This window comes from Muscardinus avellanarius, assembly GCF_963383645.1.
Source record: "Muscardinus avellanarius genome assembly, chromosome: 1".
NCBI lineage: Eukaryota > Metazoa > Chordata > Mammalia > Rodentia > Gliridae > Muscardinus > Muscardinus avellanarius.
The window spans coordinates 12,256,946-12,277,879 of NC_137786.1; the positions used below are offsets into that span (position 1 = coordinate 12,256,946).

At 40.4% G+C, this 20,934-nt stretch overlaps 1 protein-coding gene across 1 annotated transcript in view; it reads right to left on the bottom strand.

The window, feature by feature from the left end:
* DNAH5 (dynein axonemal heavy chain 5) overlaps nucleotides 1–3,105 on the bottom strand; it is a gene marked incomplete at its 3' end in the record, with an annotated part of 279,406 nt that extends 276,301 nt beyond the window's left edge. The window contains exon 1 of the mRNA XM_080703060.1: nucleotides 2,919–3,105. Within this exon, the coding sequence (XP_080559186.1) occupies nucleotides 2,919–2,975 (57 nt within the window). The 5' untranslated portion in view covers nucleotides 2,976–3,105. The remainder of the gene's footprint in view (nucleotides 1–2,918) is intronic.
* Between the last annotated feature and the right edge of the window lie 17,829 nt (nucleotides 3,106–20,934).

Genomic DNA, 20,934 nt, shown 5'->3' on the forward strand with positions numbered 1-20,934 from the left:
TCATATCCCCAGAATGCTAGTGTGCACTCCCACAATCCCAGTACTTGGGAAGCTGAAACAGAGGGACACAGGTTCAAGACCAACCTCAGCGACTTAGCAAGGCCTTCAACAACTTAGCAAGATGCTGTTTCAAAACAAAACTAAGCCAAGCATGGTGGTGCATACTTATAATCCCAGTCCTTAGGAGGCTGAGACAGGAGGATCACAGGTTCAAATCCAGCCTCAGCTATTTAGTGAGCCCCTCTGCAAACTAGTGAGACCATGTTTCAAAATAAAGAATAAAAAATAGGGCTAGGGGTATGGTTCAGAGGTAGAACAGCCCTGGGTTTAATCCCCAGTACTATAAGAATAAATAAATAAATAAATAAATAAATATAAAAATAAAAAGGGCTGAGGGTGTCGCTCAAGGTAGAATGCATATGGGTTCAATTCCCAGCACTACACAAAAGAAGAAATTATAAGTATGTGAGGTACTATGTTAATTAGCCAGATTTCCTCATTCCAAAATATAACATGAATCAAAATATTATTTTGTATCTCAAAAATGTATACATCTATTTGTCACTTGGATTAAATATTAAGTGTGTGTGTGTGTGTGTGTGTGTGTGTGTGTGTGTGTTTTACTGGGAATTGAACCCAGGAGCATTCTATCCCTCAGCCCTATTTTATTATTTTATTTTGAAAGACGGTCTCACTAAGTTGTGGAGAGCCTCACTAAATTACTGAGCCTGGCCACGAACCTGGGATCGTCCCATCTTAGTCTCCCAAGTACTGGGATTACAAGCCTGCACCACTACATCCAGTTAAGATTACTTTTTTTTTTTTTAATGGAAATCATGTCATTCTTGCCTTACAGGAACTCATAATCTAGTGAAGAAGACAGACTTGTAGACACATATTCTTTCACCACAGGGATGTGGCAAGGACTTTATGGAACATAGAAAGCAAAATGCTAAGAGAGTGCAGGGAAAAGAGGTCTGCCTCCTCCTGGACCTGCCAGGGGAGGCTTCCCAGAGGAATGCCCCTTGCCCCTGGCCCATAGAATGAGCAAGTTCTAGGCTTGGCTGGAAGACACCATCCCTCATGTGAAGGGTGTGCCACAATCTCAGGGTTTGGGGAGTGAGGGTGGCAGGTGGTAGAGTACTCAGTAAATGCAGACAGTATTCCTGTGCCCTTGCAGAAAAGCAGCAGGCTCAGTGGAGTCATCTATGCTGTTGGGGAAGCAAAGAGATAGGTGACCCAGCCCAGGAGAAAGCATAGGTTGATGTAGAGAATTCAGTCACAGAGAAGCTTCTCTTTTCTTTCAACATTAACTGGTTCAGACTGTATGCATTTGCATAATAAAAAGTTGCTTCTTTTCCTATCTGGACTCCTTTGATTTCCTTTTCTTGCCTTATTGCTCTGGCTAGGGTCTCAAGTACTACATTGAAGAGAAGTGGTGATAATGGACATCCTTGTCTTGTTCCTGTTTTCAGGGGAAATTCTTAAAGTTTTTCCTCATTTAATTTGATGTTGGCTATGGGCCTATTGTAGACTGCCTTTATGATGCTCAGGTATGTTCCTTCTATTCCAGTTCTCTGCAGTGCTTTTAGCATAAATGAATGTTGGCTTCTATCAAATGCTTTTTCAGCATATATTGAAATGTTCATGTGATTTTTGTCTTTGATTCTGTTTATGTGATGAATTACATGGATTGATTTTCATATGTTGAACCAGCCTTGCATCCCTGGGATGAAGCCTACCTGGTCATGGTGTATGATTTTCTTGATGTGGTTTTGAATGCGTGTTGCTAGTATTTTGTTTAGCAGTTTTGCATCCAAGTTCATCAAAGATATAGGCCTGTAGTTTTCCTTCCTTGACCTGTCTTTATTTGGTTTTGGTAATAATTGGATGTTGACTTCATAAAAAATTAAGTTGCTGATGTAAGCCCTTGCTTGAGAAGCTCATTCTTCAGGATAATATCAAAAGGAGCATACTTACATCTCACATCTGAGATCTGATTTTTAGGCAGATGAAGTGGAATTGGGGAGATCAAAAAGGCTTCAAGTTTCTAGCAGGGGAGTGCAGCTATGTGGAACCAGTTTGAGTGTCCATCAACAGATGAATGGATTATGAAACTGTGGTATATACAGACAATGAAATTTAACTCAGTCAAAAAGAAGAACAATTATGTCATTTGCAGGAAAATGGATGTGACTAGAGAATATTAGGCTAACTCTAACTAGCCAGTCTCAGAAAGTCAAAGGTCATATGCTTTCTCTCATAAGTACAGAGAAATTGTGAAACAAAAGGAACTTCAGATACATGAGGAGAGACACCAGTAGAGTGATGGAAGCAGATTTGAGAAGGGAGGTGGGGAGGGGTAAAAGGAGACTTGAAGGAAATAGTTCAAACATTATAAACCAGAGGGGAGGAAGTGGAGTGGAATCCAGAGGGAAACCCACCAGGTGCTGTGTGTATGTATATTTCTATCACACTCCCCTCAATATGGTGTATACTTACAATGCACCAATAAAGGTATACATTTTTCAAAAGCCTTGAAAACTTGCAGCCTAGAATCTACCCTAACTATGCCTAATTACCAACCAAAGTGTACAGGTCTAAAAAACTATAAAGTGCCCAAACCACTCCAAATGTGTGTTTTGTCCCTGGCAAGCATTTTTTTCCCAAAAGATAGCCCAATAATTTCTATACCTAGTTATGGCAATGTGCAGAAAAAAAAAACAAATGATGCAGGTTTCATTTTTTATCATAAGTAGCCTTATGTACCATGCAAAAAATAGTAAAAAAAAAAAAAAAAAAAAAAAACATTTTTTTTGTAAATCCACCAATGTGTACCTTCAAAAAAAAAAAATTAGGCCTTTTTCTACCCAGGTACAAGAGATGCTAACACAAAGTTACAAATAATAGCTTCTTACCGTTAAAATGCGGGTGACACTCTGCTTCCAGAGCTGTCTCCTGCCAATCCTAAACATCACAGCAACCTGTAAGGCCTATGGACCAGCCAGGGTCAGCTCCTCCAGAATGGCCCTTTAACTCCTGGGAGACCTCTTCACCAGCCAACAGGCTTTCAGATGAAGAGTCCCCTGCAGGGCCAGATGTCACTTTTCTGTTTCTCATTCATTTGTGGTATTCACCACCATCTCAGAATAAGTATTAGAAGACTACCTATACTACAGGAATGATTCTTCTAGTCTCTCTCTGTCCGTGGGCCTCTGCTCTGTCACACTCACGTTGTTAGGGTAATATTGTTTACATACTATACAGTTTAACCACGCCTCTTAATCATGTGTATCCACCAATCAAAACAATTTAAATGCTCAGTTACCCCACAACATCTGATGTTCGCTTGATCCTATACACTGAGCAACAAAGAGCTTTGAGTCAACAGAGGTATTTAAGTGACTCCTTTGAAGAGCGAGAAACTTTAAACCGTATCAAAGAGAAAGCTGAGAAGCAAGCCGCAGTTCCGAATATATTGCTTAAGTCAAGAAATTCAGTCTTAGTTTGTCCGAACAACTTTGTGTGCACAATTAACTGCCAGCATTGTGACTAATTGTGACTAATTGCCAGATAGGCTAATTGTGACCCAGAGGAGCCATTTTCTCCCCAGTAAAAAACAAGCAGCCTATTTCGTATGCAAATAGCAAATGATGTCCATAAATTACTTGTGCTCACGGCTGAACATCCACGTAAACCAAGGCAATTTATTCTTTATGGCTAAACATCTTGATCACCGTGACTGGGAAGATGTGATGGGGACACAGCCAAGCGCTTTGAGAGATCTCTTCCCTAGGATTTCTCTCATGGAGATATGTAAAATGTATGGCATTTAAGGTTGGGATTGTTGAATCCAGGATTTAGCTCTTCTTTGGCATTCAAGATCCAGCAGCTCAAATTTTATCAGGTCATCCAAGCATAAGCAGGAAATGGGGAGTGTGCCCTGGTAACGTCCTGTACTTTGGCCTTACAAAAAAAGAATTGAAGGCCAGGGTGCTGATTTAGTATCTAAATATGGGAGATTCACCTGGTCAACAGCCCATACTAAGGTGTGGCCACTGTATGCAATGTTGATGCTGAGACAATATTTAGACCTAAGTAATTTTTGGTAAATAATGAGAGCATAGGAAGCTAGAGTTTGCTTGTAGTGTAGGAGAAAAGAACCTTCTCTCTTCCCCCTGGAGGTTTCAAACGTGAATCTAAGAAATGAACTGAGAGTGGACAGATTAACAGGAGAGAGGATGTACAAGTGTATTACATTCACAGCCATCACACGAAGGGAGGAGTTCTATGAGGTTTAAAAGTTTATACTCACTCTTCTTAGGGGAGGAGGCATGGGGCTTTTTTTTTTTTTTTTTTTTTTTGGTACTGGGAATAGAACCCAGGGGCATTCAAGCTACATCCCCAGACCTATTTTTTATTCTTTATTTTGAAACAGGGTCTCACTGAGTTGCAAAGGGCTACACTAAGTAGCTGAGGTTATCTACGAACAATAATCCTCCTGTCTCAGCCTCCCAAATACTGGTATTATAAGCGTGTGCCACCATGCCCTGGGGAAGAAGGTATTTTAGAGGAAGAGTAAATGATTTTTAGGTGAGATGAATGGGCCCAAGGAACAGGTGATGGCTTGGGACATTGGGGCAAAGTTAATCTGGACTCTGGGTGTGGTGCCAGGTCTAGTCTTCCTTCCTGCTATAGGTATCAATCTCTCCAGGTGGATGCAATAGCTGGTGAAGGCACTTACGACAATTCAATTTTTTCTGGAGGATCTGGACTTTAAGGTAGATAAAGGAACTTCAGAGAAAGCCTCCCCAGCAACAGCTGTCCCCCTCAGGTACTCTGTTGGAAATCCAAAGCTACGTATTTTGAGGTATCATCTTCTGAGCCCCAACATTAAGATGCATATATATTTTTTCTGCTGCTGGGAGTTGAACTCAGAACTTCTTGCAGGCTAAGGATGTGCTCTACTACTGTGCTCTACCTCAAGCTCCTGGCTATTTTTTTCAGTGTATTGATGAGCAACCTTGTTCTGTTCTAATTATGGTTAGTGGAGGGGTCCAGGCACAGAGTCCTCTAATCTGGGTGGGGACTTTGGGGCACCAGAAAATAATAAGATCATCTGATCCTCTCTGCTCAGCATCTCCCACCAGTCCCAAGAATCATCTGTCAACAGGCGACCTCAGGACAGACATTGCAATCCCTTACATAACGCTCACCTGTCATTAGTTATGTTTAAATCACTGCTTCCCCATGGTGTGTTAGAAGCCCCCTCACTTCAGCAGCAGCCCATTTACATGCTATCCTTGGGGAGAGCTACTTTCTGGGAAGATTTCCACGCATGGCTGACAGCATTCATTTTTTTTGACAGGCATTCCCATGACCCTCTTGAGGCTGCGCAGCAAACAGCCACTTGTTCTGCCTCTGTGGCTGCATTTCAACCCCTGTGGGCAAGACAGGGGCTGCAAGGGTGTTAGGGGATCTTGAGGGCCCGACCCCTAAAGGAGGCTCACTAACAGCCAGTGTTAAGCAGCATGAAGGAAGCAAAATTCTACTGCATTCTACTCAACACGTACCCTCAGTTTCTGCCTGAAAATTCATGTCTAGTGCTTGTTTGGAGGTTATCAAGCATTGCTGTGTGGGAAAGTCAGAAAGTTCCTCTACAGTGATTCCCACCAGGCAACTGGCAGGACTCCAGCTAACGGTCCTCTGGATCGTCAATGTGATCGAATTGGGAGACACCCACGAGAAGCCTCGGATTAAGGGACTTCTGGGTGTGTCTGTAAAGGTCTTTCCAGAGAAGTCTGTCATGTGGAACAGCAACCTGAGGGGAGAACCACCTGCCTGTGGGCGGCGCTGTACAATGGGTGTGGTCTGGATGGAACACAAAGCAGAAGAAGGAAGCCATAGAGGATGCAAGCTCCATCATGCTTCAGCAGGTGTGCCTGTTTCTGCACCATCACCATGGACATCAGACTCAAGCTCCTTCACTCCTCCAACTTGGACTCTCACCAGTGGTGCTTCCAGGGGCTCCCAGGCCTCAGCCTTGGCCAGGGCTGTATCATTGGACTCCATGTTCTAAGGCTCTGACTCCTTGGACTGAGCAGCTGTTGTTTCCTCAGCTCTCCAGCCTGCAGATGGCCACCTGTGGGACTTCCCAGCTTCTGAGTCAATCCCTAGGGAAACCTGATATATAACAGGGGCTCCTATGCTGGGGAGCTCTCCGGCCCCCCATATGGACAATAGACACTCGCAGGATGAACACACAGGCCACACACAAATCCACAGACAAATCAGGCAAAATTGAAAAGCAGGAGTGGGCAACAGGACTCTTATAGGAGACTTCATCCAGGAATCCAAGTACCTTCAGGAAAGGTTCAAAGTCTCACTTTCCTTCATTCTCCATTCATTAATTCAACAAATGTTTATGAAATTATCCTAGTAATAATTTCTAATAATAAATAATCCTGTGATTCAGCCTCACAGAAGACTGAGTTGAAAGCCAAGGTGTTAATTTGGTATCTGAAATATGGGATACCATGTCTTTTATGGAACCAGGCTCTGTGCTGTATGCTTACAAATAGCATAACTAATAAAAACAGACACTTGGAACAGACTTCCGGGAAGATGGCGACGGAGCAAAATGGGGCTTACGAGCCCCGCTAACAACCAATCTCTATTACCACAAAATCAGCGCCTTTCATAGCCAGAAAACACCATCAGCAGAGAAACAAAAAATGTAATTTTAAGGGACAGAGAAAAAGAGGGCTGGAAAAACGAAACACCAGAAACCAGACCGCAGGGCTGCAGCCGGAGCCGTGGCGTGAAGCGGCGGGCGCCATTTTGCCTTGCAGCACCAGGCTCCAGAGAGGAAGGGAACTCATAACGGAGCTCAGAAACTAGAGAGGAGATATGCCGGCCTTACGCCCGAGAACACGGCAGCAGCGCCTTATTGCTGGCGGCAGCAGCGAGTTCACCGGACAGCACCATAACAACGCATTCAAAAGCCCACCAAGCTCCAGAGAGGAGCGGCGGACAGCAAGCCGAGGTGAGCCGCTGCGGAACAGCCGGGCGGGATTCGGCAGTTTTCTCTCGGCGCAGGGAGTGTCTAAAGCTCCCAGGGGCTGGGCTCAGCGCACCCTGCAGGGACTCAGAGTGGAGTTCAAAAACAGAAAATAAATACGCCAGCCTCACGGCCGAGGGCGTGGCAGTGGCGCCATATTGCTACCGGCGGCAGCAGAAGTGAATTCACCGAGTCCACGACAGCTCCATCTGTGCACTCAACAGTGAGTCAAATTGTGGCCCCTAGAGGAGAAATCCCAGTACTGTACTCCCAGGGACTTGACCCAGTGGGGGAGTGGTGGTGGCAGAGATATTACACCATAGGAGAACGCCCAATCTGGCACCCCCCCCCCGTGGTCTAAAGCAGCCTCGATTGACTCCCAGGGTCTGAGACTCCGCGATACAACCCAGTAGAGGAGTAGTGGGAACTGAGATACCATAGTCTCAAGATCCACAGCACCTTAAGTGAAATTGTAGTGACCCAGGGAAGAACCCAGAGAAGGCACAAACTTCCGAAATCATGGGAAAGAGGAATAACAATGGAGCACTGAATGCCCACAACCCCACAACAGCAGAACCTGATAAAACAGAAATTCAGAGATTTATAGAAGATCAAATCAGGAAAATAACTGTAGAAATAATAGAGGTGTTTCGAAAAGAATTCAGAGAGAGCCAAAGAGAGATAAAGGATGCAATTAATGAAGTAAAGATATCAATTCAAAGTACAAACAACCGATTAGACCACATGGAGAATAGAATCTCGCTCCTAGAAGATGATCACTCCAAAAATGAACGCATAGTTTCTAATCTAGAAAAAAATATCCGACAGCAGGAATCTGACATTGAAGAAATATGGGCCCATTTTAAGAGAGCTAACCTAAAAATAATTGGAATAGAGGAGAGAAAAGAAGGTGAAACCAAAGGGATTAACAATCTTTTCAAGGAAATAATAGCAGAAAATTTTCCAAACATAGAGCAAGAGGTTGATACAAAGGTCCAGGAAACTTATAGAACCCCCTTTAGAGAGGATCAGAGAAGAGGATCCCCACGCCACATAATTGTCAAAATGACCAATGTGGAAGCCAAGCAGAGAATCTTAAAGGCAACAAAAACAAAGGGCCAAGTGACATTCAGAGGCAAACCGAGTAGAATCACTCCAGACTTCCCAAACCAAGTCATGAGAGCCAGAAGGGCTTGGAGTAACATATTCCAAACTCTGAAAGAAAACAACTTCCAGCCAAAAATTTCCTACCCAGCAAAACTTTCTATCAAATTAGATGGGGAAATAAGAAGCTTCCACGACAAACAGAAACTGAAGGAATTTATGTCTTCAAAACCAGCGCTAGAGAAAATATTCAAAGAGATTAACTACAAAGAAGAAATAGGTAACACACACCAGAACCCGAGAAATAAGATTTTCCATCCAACAGACAACTAAGATTGGTTATCTATGGAGATTCATTACTTATGTTAGTCTTTTACCTATCTCTAAATTGTATTGTTTGTTTTTATTGTTGCTAATTTTTAGGATTTCTAGTTGGAATATTAATATACCTTCAGATATAGCATTTGGAAATATTTTATCCCATTCTATCAGTAACTTTTAACTCTGTTTACATTGTCTTTGGATATACAATATGTTTTTATTTTTTAGGGAGTTTGTATACTCTTCTGTTGTCTGTGCCATTGAAGTCATATCTAAGAGATCACTGCCAATTTCAATGTTGTGAGGTTTTATGACCCAGATTTTCTTCTAAAAGTTTATAGTCTTAAGATTTATATTTAGGTCTTTTATCTATTTTGAGTTAATATTTGTATATGTGTTAGGTAAGGGTCCAATTTTATTCTTTTTCATGTAATTATTATTTTTCAACAATATTTAGTTAAAAGATTATTATTTCCTCCACCAAATGTTTGTGGAAACCTTGTCAAAAATAACTTGACAATATATGGAAGAATTTATCTCTAGGCTTTTATTTAACTTCAATGGTTTATATATCTGCCTTTAGAACGGTACTACACTGTTTCAATTATTGTAGCTTTATATGGTTTGAAATCAGAAAATATACATCTTCTAGCTTTGTCCTTCTTCGAGATTGTTTTGGGTATCTAGAGTCCATATTCCATATCAGGATAGATTTTTTCTAAAAAATAAATAAATGTATAATAGTTTCACCTTAAAAAAAGAAAAAAATATCCTCTGGTAAGAAAGAAAACAAAAAGAAATATTGAACTGTTATCTTTTAGTCATCAAAAGCTTGGTATCAGACAAATGAAACTGTTTTGTGAGATTATCATCGTTAATATTGGATAAATTGCTATAAAACTAGATGTCAACCACTAAGCCAAGCATGGGAAGGAGGGATGGGGAGAGAACGGGGTGGGGATCGGGTAGGGGCTAACTGGGCGATGTGTGCATGTATGTCTACAGAAGTATTATCTTTATACCATTATGATGTATGAATACATTGCACCAATAAAAAAAATAAAAATAATAAAAATTAAAAAAACAGACACTTACCCACACATTAAAAATATTCATGAAATATGCAGAATTATTTTTGCAACTTCCAAAAAAATGAAATGCTGCCAATTTACTTAAATGCATCAATTTAAAATGCATTCTGATTTCACAGATGTTAAAATAAGAAAAAAATACATCTCAGAATCAATGAACAATGGTCATTTCATGAACCTATTATATGACCCAGCATTACTACTCCTGAGTATCTGCCCAAAAGAATGAAAATCAAATTACCAGAGTAATGCATGCATATCTATGTTTACAGCGACACAGTTCACAATTGCCAAACTATGGAACCAGCCGTGATGTCCATCAATCAACAGATGAATGGATTATAAAACCATGGGATATGTACACAGTGGAATTTTACTCAGCCATAAAGATCAAAATTGTGTCATTTGCAGGGAAATTGATGGAACTGGAGAACATTATACTAAGTGAGATTAGTCAGTCAAACAAAGTGAAAAATTGGATGTTCTTCTTAATATGCAGAACCTAGGGAGAACTCTAGACAAAGAAGGTGAGACTTTAGCTCAGCAAAGACGATGACCTGACTGAGGGGGATGGAGGGGAAGAGGGTAACACTTCAGTGAACGTAAGGTACACACACAAACTTATCAAAGTCAATTACTGTGCTGAGCTTGGGAAGGAGGGGAGCGGGCGGAAACTGGAGAGCTCAGTGAGTGCTGTATGCATATATGCCTCTATCACCCCAGACAGTGCACCAATAAAATGAAATAATATAAAATAAAAATAAATTTTAAAATGATAAAAAAGGTCACTTCTGCCTTCACTGGGGGCAACTGACAAATAACAAATAAATATATAATTATAACTAAAATACAATTACAATTTGTATAAAGTATCATTTAAAAAGAAAATAAGCTATAAGCTTTACTTGGACCTGTGTTTGAAATTATTAAGGTATTATGCTTATATTCCAAAGCAGGTTCATCTCTAAATTCTAGAGTTGCCTATTGGGGGCCTTAAAGCCCCAGTACCTAAAACTCAGCCTATGTTGCATAATGAAAAAGTGCAACTTTGGGGTCAGACAGCCCTGGACTAAAGCCCAGCTCTGCCCTCTTCCAGCTATGAGACATCAGAACCCTTGTTACAAATAAAGTGATGACTTAAATATGTTTAAAAATCCTAGGTCCTCATATGAACCTAATAAACAAAAGACATAACCACACATTTTTTAAATTTGCAAAAGAATGATCACTATGAATACAGACAATATCAACATCGGGTCCAATTCCTAAGAAACAATCTTAATCCACACATTCTAGTCTAAAGCTGTTGGAAAGTTTGCCCTTGATTTCTCACTATGCCCCAAGAAAAGAATGATCCCACTTTCAACTGTTATTATCTACACATTGGTCATGGATTCCCATCTCTAAGGACGTCTTCTGGAAGCCCAGCGAATCAAACACATTTTTTAGTTTAACAGTCATATAAACATTGAACACAAAGGACATCTTATAAAGATGGCAAATGAGTTCGGTGAAATGAAAGCCCCATAGGTCTCCCATCCTTAGTTTTAGATATTTTTCCCTCTTTGTCATGTCCCAGTTAGGTGCATCACACAGTCAGTATCTTCCTATAACTGATGTAGGTCAGGCAACCATCATGACATAGGTGTCATGACCAGCGCTTGTAGAAACCTCGCTGTCACCCCAAGCAGCATGACAGATTCACTGTAGCACCTTAATATGACAGTCATCAAGCCACCAAGTGTTCATTTGAGGAAAGAATGAGTGTTCTGGTTGCTTGCTAAAAATCTTCACTGACACCTTCTGGGAAGATTTAGAAAACCCAACCTGGCCAGTTGCACAATGGTGTCAGAAAACTGGAAGAAATCTCCTGAAGAGTCAGACTTGAAATGAGAAGAAGTTTTAGAAACTTCTTAGCTAATTCATTGTACTTATCTTTGTTTGGAGGCACAGGGGTGATATGTTATTTTTCAAATTGACATTTAAGTCAAAAAGAGCTTTTTTAAATAAAAGTAAAATAAAATTCTATGAAATCAGCCCAGGTTTTTTTAGTGATGGATAGCACCATGGTGTATCTTTCATCTGATGATAGCTGAGGTAAGATAAAATGCAGTTTTGGGAGCTGTTAGTATCAAAGAAAACATTTGGGGGGGAATATAAGATTTAAGGCAAGCCTTGAAGTGGGGTAAGATTCAAAACTCAGGGTATAATAACCTGTGTGGAAAACATTATGCCCAAAGCTTGGCAGTTGGACATCAAGAGGGTTTGTCTTCTACTGCATCTGACAGAGGAAAGGATTGACTCATCACTGAAAAGCATCTTGAGGTTGAACGATGGTGGTGACCTGGGTGGTGACCTGGTAGCAGCCCTTGCAGAAATTAGGGAGTCGCTGCTGAAACTGATGAGAATTTTGTCCAAGAGAATTATACTGGTAGCTGCATGCAGGGAGGATGAGAGTGGAGAGAGACTGAAGGCACTAGCCTGGGGATAAAGACATGAATGGCAAAAGCAGCAGTCACTCAAGCCACCCCAAAATGGGAGAGAGAGCAAACCCAATAAAATGAGGCAGGTCCCCTCTGCCCCACCCAACATTTTGCTACCCCCTTAGCTACTTCTATATAGAAATCCTGGTTGAAGAAGGAAAGAGAAGGAACAACCAGAACAAACCTTACCAAGAAAAAAAGAGCACACCCAAAAAACAGATTGGTAGATCTCCCCAACAGGCACAGAGGAAAGGAGACACAGCTGTCAATGATGATTCTATTTTGTACAGCTTGACTAAAGTTAAGAAACGTGGTAACTCAAACAGGAATGGGGAATTGAGAGAAAGTACATTTTGGAGACTAGATGACTAAAGAAATGTGAAGAGGGTGGAAAAAAGATCTGTTATTTTTTCTTTTGGTCTTTCCATGTTGAAAACATAAAGGCTGCCTGCTATAACTGTATGCAAGACGCAAAATATCCACTACCTTATCCTTTATTCTGCTATGATAAAAAAAAATTCAAAATAAAAAGAACCCATCATAAATTAATGCCTTAACTAGTTGAGCTGAATCTCCAAAAATACATAAAGAGTCTACAAATTTCAAAAGAAAGGAATGGTTTGTTGGTTTTTACCACCATGTTCATGAATTGGAATAGTACAACACAAGCTAATAAAAAAAAAGATGCACGGGTTTTTGGGAAGCTTCATCTGTTAAAACTCAAAAGAGAGAAATGGGAAAAGGGAGGAGAAAACTCAGAGGAGGATACAGAAAGTTGAAACATAAAGAATAAAGCAAACACTAAAGAGAGAATCCCAGTTCTACACGCATAGATTAGATGAAGAGAGATGCTGGGTGATAAACGCACATTTCAGAGGTTCTGTTGCATAGTGTCTTTCACGGAAAAAAATATAAGAAATAGTATTTTCTACTGAGAGAGGGATTAAAGAAAAGGCAACTTCCAAAGCATCCTTTCTCCTCCTCTTCCTGTTTCCCTGGTGATTTTCATGGGTCTTTATAGAATTAACACTGTCCCATCTTGAAAAGTTTCCCTTCTGATTGGACTCTTGCACTCCTGGTTGGTTGTGTGGTCTCTGCGAAACAGCCAGCCTTGCTGGTCTGGTTTTCCCCATGAATAACATGAGACAGGTAGCATGCCGATCCTGCAAGGACCCTGAAGCTCTGAAAAAATATGAACGACCTAAGCATGTGATCTTAGATTTCAAGCATACAGCATGTATAAAGTAACTGCAAAGTTATATTGACATGAATGTACCATCTTATAACATGGGCCACAAAACAGAAGTGTGCCTCTTGAGTCATCTAAAATGAGGCCAATCAGTTTAACATAAAATGAGGCCAGTGCTGTTACATCTGTTATAACATTATTTTCTCCAAAAACAATTCCTTTTTTTTTTTTATTCCAGATGCCCACATCTTGAACAAGCGATGCTCCTGGACCATGATACCTATCCTTTGTACATGAAGCTATAGTGCTTTAAGAATTTCTAACCATTTCGAACCTAACCATACAAAGCTCAGAAGTTCTGAATAAAAACATGGAAATCGAATTTTAAGTGCAAATCATGGAGCATACCATAGTTAAGTGTTTCTGGCACCCTGCCTTTGGTTTTGGTGCTGGCATGGTTGTGCAGTTTGAGAGTGCCTAATTCAAAAGTCCGCACTGTGAGCAACGCCACAAGTGAAAATTTCCACACCTGACATCCTGTGGCAGGTCACAACTGAGTATGAATTATAAGTAAATTTTGTATTTAGATGTGGGTCCCACCCCCAAGATAACTAATTATATACTCTATCTACAAATATTCCAAAATCTGAAACATTTCTGATCCCAACATTTCAGATAAGGGATACTCAATGTGTGGTGTTTCTGGTTAAACCTTTCCAGATCATATTTCCTACCTCGGCTATTCCAGTTGTTCCTGTTTAAAACCAAAAAGACGATATTATATCATACATAACTTGGAAAAGAACAGCACTTTTTACTGAAATCTTGTTTTTTATTATAATCTAAAGGACAACCAACAACTTGGGGCTGACATCATCATCCCTTAATTAATTTTACTTTTGGAACTTCAAGATTCAAGCAAATATATGACCAGTAATAATTAAAGACAGAAAAAGGATCCCGATGAATGTGATACTCCTGCTCCGTGGAAACAGTAGAAGCCGTGACCTTTACAGCATTATGCTACCTTCTTATCAACACTATTATATTTCATTATTCACTTAGAATGTGCATTCAAAGTTGCCAGAGTACAATTATTTCCCCAAATATAAAGTAACAAAAAAAAAAGCCAACTCATAATCTCTTTGGGGATTTTTTTTTTCAGTACTAGGATGGAACCCAGGGGCTTTCTAGCTCTGAGCTATACTCTCCAGCCCTATTCTTTTTAATTCTTTATTTTTGAAACAAGGTCTCACTGAGTTGTAAAGCGCCTCACTAAGTAGCTGAGGCTGGCTGCAAACAGCAATCTTCCTGTCTCAGCCTCCCAAATGCTGGGAATACCAGCATGCGCCACCATGCCTGTCTCTTTTGGGATTTTAATATTGTTTTTCAGGGTTTTTTTTTTTTTTTTTTTTTTTTTTGGAGGGAGGGGAATGTATTTCATTACATGTCACTGCTTGCATCAGTCAGCTTTCTGTCACTGTAACCAAATACCTGAGATAGTTAACCTACAAAGAGAAAATGTTTATTTGGCCCACAGTTTTGGACGTGTCAGATGGCAATGGTGGAAAGCATTAAGTGGAGCAAACTGCTCACCTACTCGCCGCGAAACAAAAGAGAACAAGGAAAGGACTGGAGTCCCAGCATGTCCTTTGCAGTCACGCCTTCAATGACCTAAGGACCTGCCCTAAGACTCAGTCTCCTCAAGATTCTACCAACTCCCAATAATGCCACCCTGAGGACCATGTCTTTAACCCACGGGGATCTTTGGGAGACTTTTGAAGGACACTTATCTAAATCAGAGCACTGTCTATTCCAAGATTTGGTCTCTGTATTGCAGACACTAAGGAGCATGAGGTGAATAATGCCAGGAAACTCCTCAGGATGAGTCCCACCTCCTCCTGCCAAGTCCCACCCACAAACACAGAACCCTGCAGAAACTCAAGACTACAGCCTTGGAAATAAAGATCAAGGGCTCAGATTGTGCTGTGGGGTCATGCACAGGCCGGGGTGTCTCTACTGTTATTAGAGTTAATTTTTGTTAAGCAGAAAAAGAAAAAAAAGAAAAGTTAGTTTCACCAAAGTTTTTTTAAATTTTCATTTAACCTTGCATTTAGGTCTCTTTGCTTTTCTATTATGCTAAAAATATCAGGAAATGTTAACCTCAAAATTATGCTCCATTCCCATAGAAAAAAATTAATGAGAAAAGGGAATCAAATGTCATTTGGTGTAAAATAAAATCCTAATATCAGGAATCGTTAGTTGATTCACTCAGGAGACATCTTCTAAAAGCAGCAAAGTATTACCCAGCTTCTAATATCATCCCACAGAAGCACATTAATTAACCAGAAACAAATTAATAGAAGAATTGCCCAACTTGTGATATCCTGACTTTGTAAGTCCCCCCATAGTATGGTTTTTATCATAACTAAAAATCCACAAAGTAATTAAGACATTTTTACAAACACCCATGGTTACCACTTAGCACTCATACTTCTGCCAAAGGGTTTGACACTAAATGGGACGCATTGATTCCAGAGGCAGAAAAACTTCCGATGACAAGAATGGGGATCAGATACAGCAAATCCATTATCTGCAACCAAGCAATACTTTCTACAAAGAAGGTTTTGGCTTTCTTTGAAAAGCTTAAGAATAGGCTCAAGGAGACATCAAAAGAGGTATCCAGCCAGAAAAAGTGATTTGATCATCACACAAACAGAGCAGCTGGTGGCAGATCAGAGTTCAAGAGGAGGCCCGCCCGCCCAGGGCTGTGCTCTCTGCAGCCCCAACCCCCACCGATGCCACAGTAAATCCAGAGGGCAGCAATCCACCTGCCTTAGCCACCGCCATATTCCTGGATCTTCACCATACTCATTAAATGAAGGAAGAACAGCCCCATTTATAACCTCACCCAGGAGCTAATCAGATCCTCAAACCCCAAACTACACACAGTGACAAATTAGGCTGGAGTTATTCCACTACTGAAAAAAAAAAAATAAGCTTATTCTACCAAAGAAGACAAAACAATCGCTCTATTTACTGGTTGTTGATGTATGTATTCTATCATTTGTAAGCACCATAACATAATTTGTAATAAATGTCATTAATACCTATAGATACCACGTGGCCAATCTCAGACATAGCTGATTCCTTACACAGCAAAAATGCTGAAGTATTATTTCAGAGACTAAATACAAATTCGCCTTACCACACATGCAAAAACACAACTAAATTATAAAAACTTGGTGCAGATTAAATGTTCCTTCAGAACTGGAAGATGAGTCTATCTGACTTTCTTTCTTTCCTTCTTTCGTTATTATTATTTTTATTATGTGTGTATTTTACTGGAGATTGAACCCTGAGGCTTTTTACCAGGCCACACGCCCAGCCCTATCTTATTATTTACTTTGAACAGGGTCTCATGAAGATGCTGCAACTGGCCTCCAACCTATGGTCCTCCTATCTCAGCCTCCCAAGTCCTAGGATCACAAGTGTGGACCACATTCCCAGCCTGAAGATTCGTCTCAGTGCTCACTTGGTACCAAAACCAACATCACGCTTCCTGCCAGAGCAGAAGTGAAAAGGACACCTGATTAAAGTGAGTGAGTGTGTGTGTGTGTGTGTGTGTGTGTGTATGTGTGTGTGTGTACATATATATATATATGCATATATACACATTCCCTATCATATAAGTACATTTAGCAATTACTTTATAATGCAATATTTAGTTCTTTTTAAAGAATTGCCAGAAAACTGGTTTTTCATCTATTGTTAACTCTTCCACTGAACATAATTAACATTGAGCCATATATTCAAATGTAGCCCTGGATAGATGGAAATATCCAAATAAAACAGCACAATTAACTGCATAAGTCAACTTTTATTGATTAAATTCTAAGTTGGGATCTAAACGTACCTAGGTATGAAAATGTGAAGACCAGATCAAGGCAAAGATTTTTGAAAATGCCACCTTTACCTGGTGATTCCATATGACATGAAATGACTACAATTAACTTTCTTTGTATTGTTTCAACTTTCAAACATTATATCATCAAAAATGTGATGCTGAGCCGGGTGTGGTGGCACAAGCTTGTAATCTCAGCATTTGGGAGGCTAAGACAGGAAGATAGCGGTTCAAGGACAGCCTCAGCTACTTAGTGAGGCCCTTTGCAGCTCAGTGAGACCCTGCTTTAAAATAGAGAATAAAAAAATAGGGATGGGGGTAACTCAGAGGTAGAATGCCCCTGAGTTCCATCCCCAGTACCACCAAAAATAAAATGATTTTGGCATCTCCCAATGTCTTCTGGTTGAGTTTATTGAATCTTTTAGGTAAAAGATCATGTCATCCTCAAACAAAGATAGTTTCAGTTCCTTATCTATTTGTGTTCCTTTGACTCTGTTCTCCTGTCTTCTGACTAAAGCTAGAGCTTCAAGTACTATATTGAATAGTAGAGACAGAAATCGAGCTATCTTATGACCCAGCAATAGTGCTCCTGGGCGTCTTCCCAAAAGAAGTGAAATCAGAATATTATAATGATATTTGCATATTCATGTTCATAGCAGCCATTTTAATATTATAATAATACTTGCATATTCATGTTCATAGCAGCCCATTTTACAATGGCCAAATATGGAACCAGCCTAGGATCAAATATGGAACCATCCATCAATGGATCAATGAGACACAAAACTTTGGTATAAATATATATGCACAATGGAATTTTATCCAGCCATAAAGAAGAACAAAATCATATCATTTGCATGAAAAATGATTGAACTTGAAAATATTATATTAAGTGAATATAGCCAGTCTCAAAACACAAGTAGATATGTGTTCTCTCTTATATGTGGAAGCTAGAGAGATATTTGGAAACATGAGCTAAATAGATAGTCACTTCAGGGGAGTGACTGAGGGGGATTAGGGAAGAGAGAATGCAAAGTCATAAAGAAGGCAGTAGTGGAAATAATGCTATGAATGTATACAAAATTACCAGTTCCGTTTTCAAAGACATGCAGGGTGATGGAGGGAGGAGGAACCCAGTGGAGGGCACCAAGAGTTGTGTGCATATATTTTTCTGACACTGTGTACCCTAATATGATGTAAAATCACAATGTATCAAATGAAAATGAATACATAATTTTTTTTAATTCTGGAGCCAGATTTCATGGCATATACCTGTAATTCCAGTACTTGAGAGGCTGAAACAAGAGAATCATGGTTTGAAGCTAGCCTCAGCAACTTAGCAAGGTGGCTCTCCATAACTTAGTAAGATCCTGTTTCAAAAAAAAAGAATAGGTATGAGGATATAGCTCAGATGTAGAATACCCCTGGGTCAGTACCAGTACCACACATAAGTAATAAAAATAAGGAGAAGAAGGAGGAGGAGAAGGAGGAGGAGAAGGAGGAGGAGGAGGAGGAGGAGAAGGAGGAGGAGGAGGAGGAGGAGGAGGAGGAGGAGGAGGAGGAGGAGGAGGAGGAGGAGGAGGAGGAGGAGGAATTGTTCCTTTTTTTTTTTTTTTTTGGTGGTGGTGGTACTGGGGTTCCTGGAAGCCCTTCTATCTCCAGGCTACACTCCCAGACCTATTTTATACTTTTTATTTGGAAACAGGGTCTCTTAAGCCAGTGCAGCTGGCTTCGAATCTACGCGATCCTCCTGTCTCCGCCTCCCAAGTGCGGGGATTACAAGAGTGCGCCGCCACAACCGGCAAATTGTTCCTATTTTAATAGGAAACAAATATAGCAAAAAAAAAAATCAAATCTGGTGGTAGCATTTCTTTTTGAGATGGTGATGATGAAATTAATTTCATATTTTGCATTTTGGATATGATTTTAAAAGAAATGTTAGTTATTTTAAGAAAATTGTTTAGTATAGCTCATTGATCAAATCAAAGGCAACTAACATATATGTTATTGGGCATCTTGATATACTCAGCAGGTTCAATCCCCAGTACTGCCACAAAAACAATCAGCAAGTGAACAACTAGATAAGAAGAAAGTATTTGATTCTAAGCCCTTGTCGAGGCAATATAATAAGGTTTAAAAAATAAGAACTTGTCATAAAATTCAGTTTTAAAACCAGTCTAAATCATTTAAATGCCATACAAGCAGCAGCACATTTAAAAAATTATAGGTAAAAATTTAAAAGTGAAATAAAGCCTGTGAGAATTTCCTCTTATCAAAGAAGAAAATTAGGGAAAATGTTTCTGGATGTGAGCTAGAGAAACCTGTGATAAAATAGCTTCTCTCTATGTTCCTTCTCCCTCCTTCCCTCTTTACCAAAACAGAGGAATGACATTTAAACCTGCTCTCATAGGAAATTCTAGAAGGAGATACTCCATAACCCCCTAGCATCAGTCCACCCTCTACGCCAGGCTCTTTGCTTTCTATATCTGAAACCCAAAAGGAAATTCCCCTCCACCCCGTCTCACACACACTCTCGCACATCATCACCATTTTCTTGCTGTTCTGAACACCATTTTGGAACACGTAAGGCTGCGTATTCACCACGAAGGTGGTGGCAGGCCCTGGGAACGCTGCTTCCTGAGCGGGTCTCCACCCAACAGTGAAAGGAAGAAAGCAGGATGCGCCCAGCTCGTTACATAAGAAAAACAAAGCATAGAAAAAGCAAAAGCAAAGAGGTTAATTCTCTGAAGGATATAGCGCAACTGGAGAAAATCTATTCCTTTTCTAAATCAGAAAATGCATGAACCTGCAAACAGCGGCCTCCTGGGAGAAAATGTGACACAATTATACCGCACAGAGCTACCGTGGAAGTCGATTTCTCTCCCACCCATTATCCCCGTTGGGGAATTACATTTCTCTTTACTTTTTTAAGGAAATTTTAATGACGTGGAAAATATTTTTAAATCACAAATCTGGCCCCTTTAGAAAGTGTTCAAAATGGTAAGCGGTCTACTTGGATCCTTCTTCAACTCTTGTAAAGATTAAACTTTGTTAAGAACAGTTCACGCACGCTTGTGATCCCAGCATTTGGGAGGCTGAGACAGGAGGATCACGGTTCAAAGACAATCCCAGCTAGTACTTAGTGAGGCCCTCCACAACTCAGTGAGACCCCGTTTCAAAATAAAGAATAAAAAGTAGAGCTGGGGGGGGTGTAACTTGAAGGTACAATGCCCTGGGTTCCACCCCCAGTACAAGAAGAGTTCACAATTCTTATTTTGATAATAAGATATTATTCAATATAACTGGGAAAGTAAGAAATGAAGGGAGGGAGATCTTTGTGAAATAATGAAGAAAGAAATAGGCTTAAACCGTTTTCTACCCTTTCCTACGAGCCACTTCTGGACCAGACCACTGTCAGCCACCAGTGAGTGGGGCACGCTGCTCCCTAGAGCCCTGCCAGCATGTGTCTGAGACACCCTTCCCTTTTCTCACGCTGCTCACTCAAGTGTCAGGAATCTGTTCCACGTCAACCACCCTATGACACGGCTACATGTCAGTTTTCCATAAGAATTAAGGTCAGCATAGAGCAGGGACACGTGCGTACCTATGCACAAGCCAATTTACAGAAGCAACCTAGGTATCCCTCCACAGATGAACTGACAAAGAAGACGTGAAATGCACGCCATGGAGTTTCACCCGGCCACCGAGAACAAAATGATGGCATCTGCAGGAAAAGAAAGCAACTGGAGAACACCACGCTACCAGTGAGATCAGCCAGACTC